At 37.3% G+C, this 10,620-nt stretch overlaps 1 protein-coding gene across 1 annotated transcript in view; it reads left to right on the top strand.

Annotated features, from left to right (window-relative positions):
* The window catches only part of ZFYVE16 (zinc finger, FYVE domain containing 16), a 23,258-nt gene extending 12,638 nt beyond the window's left edge, over positions 1 to 10,620 (top strand). The window contains exons 6-17 of the mRNA XM_010008400.1: positions 164 to 536; positions 987 to 1,109; positions 1,203 to 1,358; positions 1,983 to 2,207; positions 3,928 to 4,010; positions 5,429 to 5,533; positions 6,015 to 6,165; positions 7,310 to 7,390; positions 7,942 to 8,104; positions 8,925 to 9,027; positions 9,426 to 9,590; positions 10,459 to 10,620. Of these exons, the coding sequence (XP_010006702.1) occupies positions 164 to 536; positions 987 to 1,109; positions 1,203 to 1,358; positions 1,983 to 2,207; positions 3,928 to 4,010; positions 5,429 to 5,533; positions 6,015 to 6,165; positions 7,310 to 7,390; positions 7,942 to 8,104; positions 8,925 to 9,027; positions 9,426 to 9,590; positions 10,459 to 10,620 (1,890 nt within the window). The remainder of the gene's footprint in view (positions 1 to 163; positions 537 to 986; positions 1,110 to 1,202; positions 1,359 to 1,982; positions 2,208 to 3,927; positions 4,011 to 5,428; positions 5,534 to 6,014; positions 6,166 to 7,309; positions 7,391 to 7,941; positions 8,105 to 8,924; positions 9,028 to 9,425; positions 9,591 to 10,458) is intronic.

Below are 10,620 nucleotides of genomic sequence, written 5' to 3'. Positions count from 1 at the left end.
AGGGAAAGATCCAGGAGAGATGCAATGTGTTTCTTTTTACTTAGAGGAAATGCATTCTTAATATTTGTGATAATTTATTTCTTGTTTTATTTCTAGAATACTAGTAATAAAACTGCAGCTTGTTGTGAGACAGGACTATAGAGATCTGTTTTTTTCTTCATAGGCTGGAAACGCAGGGGAGAATGACATATTAACTGATGTAAATCCAAAACCTAAGGAAGAAAACGATACAAGAATGGAAGAATTATGTCCTTCTGTTTATTCAGATGATGCTCAGCAGGCTATTCCAAGCCAGAGTGAGGTTGGACACAGCTGTAAATCTGTAAACATAGAAGCTGGAGAGCATTCTCCTCCTGCAGAAGCTGAGAAGACCAGTTCCAGTTCCACTGACCAGACTACAAGTGATATGCTTGTTAGTCCCATCAGTTACAGAGCCCTGTGTGGTGTTGAAAACTGTGTTTGTAAAGAGATGAGCCTTGTTCCTGATGCTGATAAACTGCCACCACTTTTGCTTGCAGTGGGCGAGAAAGGAAAAGGTAAAATTTGATAAAGTTGTTGATACTTAAATCACTTGTTGAAAGACTTCTTTATATGAACTTCTGTGTGTGTAATTTATATTTTAAGACAATTCTAATGCATCGTTTATTTGCTGCATGTTAGGTGGTTGGATAATCGAACATGCATTATTAACAAGAAATACTATTAACTGTATATGGAGTAGGAGACAGCATACACTATTTGTCAGTAATTAACAAATTAACGATAGCCCTAGTTTGCACCTTTGTAGAAGTTACTACTTTTTTATGTTCCTTGAATTTTAGGGTAAGCTATTCATTGTTGACTTGTAGCTATTCTAAGTTTGAGAATAATGATCACCCTCTTAAAGACGGGAGGATGGGATGGTCTTCTATATGTTAATGGTCTATAATTCGTGTTTTAGATAGTTGGCTGACATGTTGGACTAAATTGCTTGTTAATTTATTTAGATCCTCTAGTGGAAGAACATCCATCTCAACAACAGGTTGCCTTGCTTCTTGTGGAAGGAGGTCCTAATCCATTAACTTTTATTCTAAATGCAAACTTGCTTGTGAATGTCAAGCTGATAACTTGTAAGTAGTGCACGTTTTCTCCTCCATTAAATTCAACTTTCTCCTTCTGACTGTGAAACAGCATTACTGTGGTATGTATCTTTTAATTAAAAGATTCTTCAGAAAAGTGTTGGTACTTCTCAACGAATGGACTACATGGTTTGGGTCAGGCAGAAATTGTCATTCTGTTGAAGTGTTTGCCAGATGAAGAGATTTTTCCTAATGAAATATTAACATTCTTTAATGACATCTATAAAGATGCAACTAAAGGTATGTAATTTTAATGTCTAGCTTTTTATTTTGTAATACCTTCTTGCTGATCTTTAAAGCCAGAAGTTGATAGGTAAGTTTTCTTGAAGTGTTTGTAAGTATCTAATGATTCTGTTGAAAAACCTTGCAGTGTTAGTGGTGGTTTCTAAATAAACAACAGGAGGGAAGGAATGGATGTTTATTTCTTGCATATACTTCTGTAAACATCCAGTTTGCAAGGAGTTTTTTTATTGTTACTCAGTCATACTGTGTTGGAGATTCTGGGTTTAAGTCCCCAAGTCTATGTTGTAGGACACCTAGCACTTTGTTAGTAGACGTACAATACTCTTAGGTATGTAAATATTTGAGGTGTGTTAATTGAAGTTCATTAATTGGTGTGTGCAGGAACATGGTACACTTTAGGGGTTTTGGTATTTATTAGGAGAAGCCTAGTTTGATATTCAAGCTCATTAGTAAATACCAGGCACTAAGCCTCGGGGTTTAGATGTCTGCCAGACTTCCAGGAAGATGTGCCATACACCACATGGCTTACAAGTCTGCAGGAGACCACTGATTACAGTCATTTTCTTGACACTAATGTTAAACTTCTGCAGATGTGCAAAGACTCTGTCCCTCTTTCTGCAGGAAGGTTAATAAGAAACATGGAAAACATTACTTTTACTGAAAACTTTCTCAGTAACAAAGAGCATGGAGGATTCCTGTTTGTTTCACCAACTTCTCAGAAACTTGATGATCTGATTCTGCCAGATAAACCTTTTCTTTGTGGCATTCTCATCCATAAGCTGGAGATACCCTGGGCAAAAGTTTTTCCAATCCGTTTAATGTTGAGATTGGGAGCAGAATACGGAGGTAAGTTTTAACACTTTAGGCAGCTGTACAAATATAAAAAAAGAGAATACAAGGGTTTTTCTGGAAGAGCAAAAATATTTAAAAACATCTTTGCAGTATATTACTCTCATGTGAAAAGTTTCATACATGGAAAGCCACTTATTGAGACACTTGGGAATTCAAATTGTATTACTAGACTCCCTTAATTTGTTCCTGTTAGCTGATGAGAAAGCTAAGAGACCAAAACAGCAGTACACTATCAAAATGTCTGACTTCTGTTGTCACAGGAGAAAGGTTTGAAGGTCACAAGCTCCATTTACAACTCTAACAAATCAGAGTTTTTAAATTAAATTACTGAAATTGAGCACATGGGCAAAGCATTGGTAAGATGGATAAAGGTATTTGCTACTTATAAGGATAACTAACTAATTAGTACATTTGAAATCTCCAGGCCTGTGAAAATGCAGGCAGCATTCTTTCAAGCTGAAGTGGATGGAGAGCATGTAAACATGCATTACCACAGGCTGTGCAATGACACAGCCTCCACGTGGGAATTGCCCTCCACAGTCTGTTGCAGGCTGTTTGTGAGCACGTTCTGCTCTCCCACTGAGATGCACATCAGCTCTGCTCCAGGCTCGCCAAAGGAGAGTGATTGCACAGATGCCCATTGCCTTGAAGGACAGATAAAGCTAGCTTGAGCAAGACCTGAAAATAGTTATTGCCCTAAATGCCCTCTCGAGTTGCTTGTGTACTTGTTTGAATAACAGACATCTAATTTAGCAGTGTGGGTCCTGGTGTGTTTCCTGTTGCACTGATGCTTATAGTTTAGGGAGCGGATTGAAGCAACTGTTGCGTGCTGCACATAGAGGAACGGATTGCAAAAATGTACCATACCCAACTTTCCTGAATTGAATTCATTATTGATAAACAAGCCTACCATTCTAGAACCTGCAAGTACATAAATATGTATCACGTGCTTGTTTATGGATTTCTTCAGTCAGCAGGGAATTCTATTGGCCAGGCTTCTGTCTGGTGTTTACAAAGGGTGGTAGCTTCTTTATTCATCTTCTCACTAACCAAACGACTTTGGGGTTTTTTTAACTGATTTTGCATGATTTTTTACCTCAGTCCTGATTTTGCTATGCTACTTGGTTTGTTTTGAAATGGCTTCACATTTTGGCCTCCTGCATTTCATTGCCTTGCCTTCCCTGGTTTCCACCTGCATGGGTTTCCATCTCAGCCATGGGACTTCAAAGAATGTTACTTTGTGTGAACATTCTCACTTGCTCTACTCTTACCTATCAATACTAAGTGGTACTTCACTTTGTATTGTTATCAGTGGGTGTTAACCTGTACTGCATTCTTACTCAAGCAACGACAAAGCCTTGCTGCTTCTGGTGACCTAAAGACTGAACCCAGGATATTTCTGACCAGATTACCTATTGCAAGACAGGTAGATGACAGAGCAATATGAATGCAGCAACAAGTGTCTGCCATGAATTGCTGTCCCTAGGAGTGACTCCCTGCAATGACATTGCAGAAGGATTTAACCATGGGTGGGGTAATGATGCTGAGGGCTGAAGGACAGTCCGTGACAGAATCAGGCAGGGGCCTAGATCCTCAGGTTTTTGAAGTTAAGAAACATAGGCTGTAGCTGAAAAGAAAAATACTTGGGTTAGCAAGTTTTATAGTTGTTGATAGGTGAACATAACCTTTTATTTTTTTAATTTCCTCACCCTAGTATATCCAACACCTGTAGTAAGTATAAGGCACCGGAAGCCACTCTTTGGAGAGGAAGGAAACACAGTTATGAACCTACTTGTTGTGAGTAAATGTTTTCTCTTCCCTTTCTGACCTGACAGGCACATGCTGTGGTGTAATTGTAATAGTAATTACTCTGTCACACAAACTTAACCTTACCACAATAAAACACTCTGACTGTCTCACATGAAGAAGTTTTTGGCAAAACCATGAGTGTAAGTTGAGTCTAGAATCTATGTCATTTCTCTTAAGGAAGTTTTTCCTCTGTTAACCAAATAATTTATTGTAAACTTGCAGTAAGTCTGTATGCCTGACAGGTAGCCTTCCTCTTCTAATACTTAAATACAAGTTATCCTTAATGCTGTGATGAAAAGTGCTATAACAATAGGGAAAAAATTGCATGTATTACTTAGGTGTTCACTACATCTTCCTAAGCCTCGAGACCATTACAGCTGAGATGAAACTGCTGTCTATGGCTCCTCTTTCCTTTTTGCCACTATTGATGTCCATGTCATTACATAAGGAATCAATCAGAGTTGTGCCATCTGAGAAACAGCATGCTTGTTCAATAGAGGAATCTTACATTTTCATTCCATGAGTTAGCTCCCTGCCTGATTGGTGAAGCTTGAGTACCAACGTGGAATTGCATCTCCAGGCTTTGAGGAATCTTCACGTTGTGGTGCTGATGAAGCAGGATTCTTTGGAGTTTATTCAGCTGGTTTAGAGTTTCTCTGATCCTCCTTCATAGCTGTGTTTGTAGTGTCAGCTTGAAGCAGGCAGTGGGAGTACATGCTCCATGGCAGGTCTACCTCTCGATGCAACAGGAGTTGTAGTCATTGTAAAATGACTGACAGATGTTCTCTTGGTGTTGCATTTTTAACTACACATGGTGCAAATCCTCCACTAAAGATCACAAAATCTAGTACCACGTAAGTGGCTGAAGAAGTGCTAAATAATGAAGGCAAAGAGCATCTGTGGTTTCCTTCCTTAATACTGCTTAAACAATGCCAGCTCAGCTGAAACTTGCAATGCAGTAAGATGTGTTCATAAGTACCCTTCTTGCTACAGCTGTGCTGATTGAGGAGGATACTGATTATCTGACTCAACTCATGTCAAGAACCTTCTCTAAGCTTTCTTCACATGAGTTAATGAAGTCAACTGAGAGTATTTCACATCTAATGTAGTACTTCTGGAATAAAACAGGAGTATTATGCAGAAGTGGCTGAAATGATGGATGGTAACTTCTGTCAGAGGAAGGTATAAGAAACAGTGCAGTATTCAAGCTGTTCCTCAGGCAGTTAGAGCTGTAAGGAACAGTGTGTGAGCCTGAAACAAGCTAATCTAAATGGCGACTTCAATGCTTTGCTTTTCTGTTAGAGAGGGGGGGTTATTGAGGTATTTTGTTAAATAAAACTGTTAGATCCTAATGTGCATAAAGGTAAGAAAATTGTTTGCTAATGTAAAAACTTTGTCTGTTATAGGACCTTACAAATTATAAGTATACTTTGCATACCATAGACAACCTGTTTGTTCATGTGGAAATGGGTAGAAGCTGTATTAAAATACCCCTAAGAAGATACAATGAGGTGAGTAAAAAAAAAAATCTTTCTTAGCTTTCTAGTCCACACATTTTAGTTATTTTTCATGTATCAGTCACATCTTTAACATGAGCTTTTTAAGAACCACCCTCTCCTCCCTTTTTTTAGAGGCTGTAATTATTTCATTCTGTAATCACTTTCCAGGTAGTTATTCAAGTGAATTACTGAATGGTACAACTGCATGAGACTTAATGTATACTTTAGTGTTAAGACCAAGAAAATACTTAAACTGTAATATTTTGCATTGTTCAGAGGGACACGGACTTACTCATTACTCCCCACTGAAGTAATATTTTTTGATCATGCTTAGTGTTCCTCTAATTAGTCATGGCAGACTGTGTTCATACTCTCTGGATTTGACTAAGTCTTGGAACTTGTTTTGAGAGCTGGACTCTGCCAGTGTCTTGCATTTAAAATGAGTACTGCAGAATGAGATTTATCAATCTAATTACAGATTTTGTATTGACAGGTAATGAAGGTGATAAATTCTTCTAATGAACATGTAATTAGTATTGGAGCAAGTTTTAACACTGAAGCAGATTCTCACTTAGTGTATGTGCAGAATAAGCATGGTCTCTATCACACACAAGCTATAAGTGCTACAGGAGATCCTAGGAAAGGTAAGCTGTCTAGTTTGGATTGTGCAGAAAAATCAAATTTCTAGAGCAGAAATGTAAATTTAAACTGCAAGGAAAAACCTGTATTCCTAGTAAGTTGTTGCAACAAAAAGTATAGCATTCAAGCACCAAAGTAATCTACACACAGAGTAAAATGTTGCTGGTTTATATCAATGCTTAGCTACCTTTTACAAATGTTACATTGACTGGAAATTAATATTTTTCTATCTTTTTGCATAAAATTATCAATATAACCTACATTTTCAGACATAATCAGATTCTTTGCATAATTCAAAATCTGAGTGTAATATGATGGTGAATTGGGCTATATATTTACATATGTAAGCAAATAGCCTCAATAACTAAGCATATGGAAACGTGGGAACAGAAAGTACCTCTATACCACACCTGGCAAGCTGATGCAGCCACCTGAGAGAACAGTGCAGAGGTACCTCTGAGTTTCTGAAAAGGAAGCAGCTGTCCAGCCTGGCAGCCTGGCAGGGCTGATGAGTCCTGCTTTGCATCAGAGCTCATTATTTGAGGGAGGAAATTCCTGGTTTACAGGGCTGTACTTCAGTGTCAACCAGGAATGTTGTTCCTGCTGTGTTAAGCACAGCTACTTTCATGCTTTTGTTTGAAGCACTGTCTGTACCTAACTGATCTATGCAAAAGTTTGTAGCAAGAAAATTCACTTGGGTCATATTCTCTTTCAGTTGCTTTTAGTACCATAGAAAATAATCTAAACTTCAGTACATCTTCTGTAAAAACATTAAAACTTGAGTGGCATGTCTGTTGTAAAGGAGATAAAAAACACAACTACAACCCACATCACTGTTTCTTCAACTGTGTATCCTCTGTATATAGAGCTTTTTTAGCTTGCTGCCTATGCCTTAAAAGGATACTGTCTACGCTCACAAAATAAGTTAACAAAGTTGGATGTATTTATTTTTTTTGCTAAGACATAGGAAAGAAATCTTCTCTCTTTATAGAGTTGTTTCATATCATCCTGTCAGTACAGGATTTCTGGTAGTGCTTTCAGTATGGTAGTTCATTTTTCCTGCCTTTTGGAAAAGCAATTTGTTAAACATTACTAATGACAAACGTGAGTGATGCGAAGTGGTACTCACTTTGCTCCTACTTTTTCTAGTTACAGGTGTAAGTTTTGTGGTATTTAATGGAGCCTTAAAAGCATCTTCAGGACTTTTAGCTAAATCCAGTATAGTTGAAGGTAAGAATTTTGTCCTTTGTGGCTTTGTCTCTTAAGAGAACTTAGAAAATAAAAATAAAAAAAATCCAGCAGTCTTGTGCAAGATTCCTCAATAAGCTACAATTTTTCTTTTCAGGATTTTTAACTGTAGAAAACCTATTGCAAATGAGTGCTGCATAAGTAAATACAGGCTAGTTCACAGACCTGTTGTAAAACATACTAAGCCTTAATTCTATTTGCTTTAGTCAGTGTAAGTCTTACCTTTCATGGCTGCCTTTAACTGGAACTATATGCTTTATGGATGAGAGAGATGTATATATTGACATACAAATGCAAAAAAATTCTAAGATTGGTATTAAGTCTTAGTTCTGGTGACAAAAAAGGTTTTCATTACTTCCTCTTTCATGTAAAATTTAATAATGTAGTTGTGGGATGGAACTCATTTGATGTGCATTTATTAACAAGCAGTAGGAGAGGGCCAATCCCACCAGAATTTAAGCCAAGATGCTACTAAAAAAGCTGGTGCTAATCTTTCTGTAGATAAGCTGGAATTTTAACTGGTTTTCTTCTAGATGGACTAATGGTACAAATAACACCAGAAACGATGGAAAGCCTACGTCAGGCATTAAGAGACAAGAAGGACTTCAAAATAACTTGTGGCAAAGCGGATACAGGAGACATAAAAGAATACGTAGATATTTGCTGGGTAGAAAATGAAGAAAAAACAAACGAAGGGTAAATCAAACCAAATAAAAGCTTCTTAGAGAATTCTTGTTTCTAATTTTCAGATAGCCACCATTCATTTCTTTTAATAAAAACAGCAAAGGTTAATTTGAAGAAAGTACTTGATACTAAAACCTAAAAAGGGATAGAATGGTAAACTACTTGTAGCCCTCTAGATGTCACTAGCAGACCAATTTTGCTTGTAGTTCACTAACGTGTATAGTTTTCTTTCTTGGGGAAGTTGTTGTAAACATGTGTGAACCACCTCTGAAAGTCCTCTACCACATCAGTAACCAGTTCCTGTGAGGATGCAATTAATGCCTTTCAGCTTCCTTGTTGGAGATAGGGGGAAGGGCTTGGAAGCACATAGAACTGCCCTTGGCCAATCAGTGCTTGGAATGCCAGCATTCACAAAATAAAATGAGACACAAGACACCTTAATTTGATGTGATTTGAAGGCTTGTTTATGTAGCTTCAAACTTTTAATTGCACATCACAAACTCAAAACTTGTCTCAAGTTGTTTCTTAGGCTGCAGTTTTAATTTTGTATGCCTTCTTCTGTGGCCAACTAGAATAAACATTGGCTTTACCCAAGATGATTTATAGCTTCTTAAACATGTTTAAATTTCAATCAAGTAAATGTTGTTTGTTCCTTATTTAGAATATTTCTTTTTGTAGCATCTGTATTTTGGTTATGCAAGTCCTTTATTACACGTTCTCGTAAAGCTGTTTAAGTAGCTTTTAAGGATGGCTAAACGTTATTTCATAAGTTATTGAATCTAAATCATAAAATGTTGTTTTAATCATTAACCATACTCTTTATCTTTCACAGAATTTTAAGCCCAGTTGATGGAAAATCAATGGAAGGAACTTGGTGTGAAAAAATAGCACAAAGAGACTTAGAAAGAGAGGGAAAAGTTCTGAATTGTACCGAAGTTAGTAAATTATATTGTTCTTGAGCCCTTTTGCTACTTCTTAGAATAGACATTGCACTAAGTCATACTACTAAAGAAACTAACTTCACACAGAGCCATATTGATGGGTAGAATGGTCTCTGTAGGTCTCTGATACATTTACATACTTACCTTTTTTTCTCCTTTGAAAAAGACTAAAGCTCTATTAGCATTAATCACTCCTAAGCATATAATCCAGATATTCCAGTGGTCACTTAAATGTTTAAATACTAACTAGAATAACTAAATACTAACTAACTAGAATACTTTGCCAGCAAGCAAGCATTACAGCTTGCTGTGTTCTGTATTAGTGGTACACTGAATTACTCTTCCTTAATTTAATATAAACAGGCTAATGACTGTTCTTTGTGTAATTTCAGGTATACTATTTTCTGAAGGACCATAGAGTATCCAGTCCTGTTCCTCACCAGTTTGCTAAAGAGATTGCTGCTGCTTGCAGTGCTGCTCTTCGCCCACACCTTAAAACCTTGAAAAATAATGGGATGAACAAGATAGGCCTGAGAGTTTCAATTGACTCAGATATGGTAATGTTTCAGCTTTTATTGCAGACATTCCATTGCAACTGAAATCTTTCTTGTAAAGACCTTGAATTTCTTCCTGAATGCTTTTAGGTTTTTGCCCAAGCCCAGATGGAGCCTGAGGATGAAATTTTGTGAAGAAGCTGTATTAATGGCTAGTTTTTTCTTGAATTGAATAGTCTTGTTTCCTTACTCTGCTCAAATTTCCTAATAGCTGCTTGTAGTAAATCATCAGTCTTTCTCTAGTTCTGACTCTCTGGCACTGATCTGCCTCCAAAGGGAGTAAGTTTAGTGAATCATAGATCTAATTTTGTTATTTTCTCAAAATAAGCAGTTTTCTGCTCATTTTGCTCGCTAATGTAGTTCAGCAAGGAGTGTTTGCCCCAAAATCTGTACAGCAGAAAAGCACAGGTCAGCTCAGCTGAGCATGGAAGAGAGGGAAGGCAAGGCTATCCAGTATGTAATGCTTCTCAAAAGGTGACAAATGTGGAACAGTTCCTTGTTTCTGAAGGTGTTCTGTGTTACGCTTACCTTTTTTAAGAGAACCTGGAAATAGAGTCCTGAAAATCCATTTTTCAGCTGTATATTTTGGAATTAATAGTAACTGTGATAGATCATTCTTGGACATTGGACTGAACCAGTCTGGAACACAGAGCATCTGTGGTCCTGTAAACACAGGGGAAACGTTGGCACTTTTCAACTGAAAGCTTAACTGGTCATGACTGACCTCAAAGTCTGTTCAGGTACCAGTGTTGAGATCTCATTTTGTCACCTGATGCTAGCTGAGATATTCTTTTACTGGGATACTACACTTCTCTGCTGCCTCGTCAATACAAAAAGTGTTAATGTCCACATCGATATGTTTTCCTTCTAGTTCGAGTATTCAGCTGGATCTGGAGGTCACCCTCTTCCACAGAAGTATCTGAATGAATTGGACAATGATCTGATTCCTGTGATTCATGGTGGAATGTCAGATCCTACAAATCTACCATTGAAAATGGAACTAATATTTTTCATTATAGAACATCTGTTTTGA

The sequence above is a fragment of the Chaetura pelagica genome, unplaced genomic scaffold, assembly GCF_000747805.2.
Source record: "Chaetura pelagica isolate M959 unplaced genomic scaffold, ChaPel_1.0 scaffold191, whole genome shotgun sequence".
Classification (NCBI taxonomy): Eukaryota; Metazoa; Chordata; class Aves; order Apodiformes; family Apodidae; genus Chaetura; species Chaetura pelagica.
Note: the sequence above shows the minus strand (reverse complement) of the source record. Positions and strands in the feature narration are given on the sequence as shown.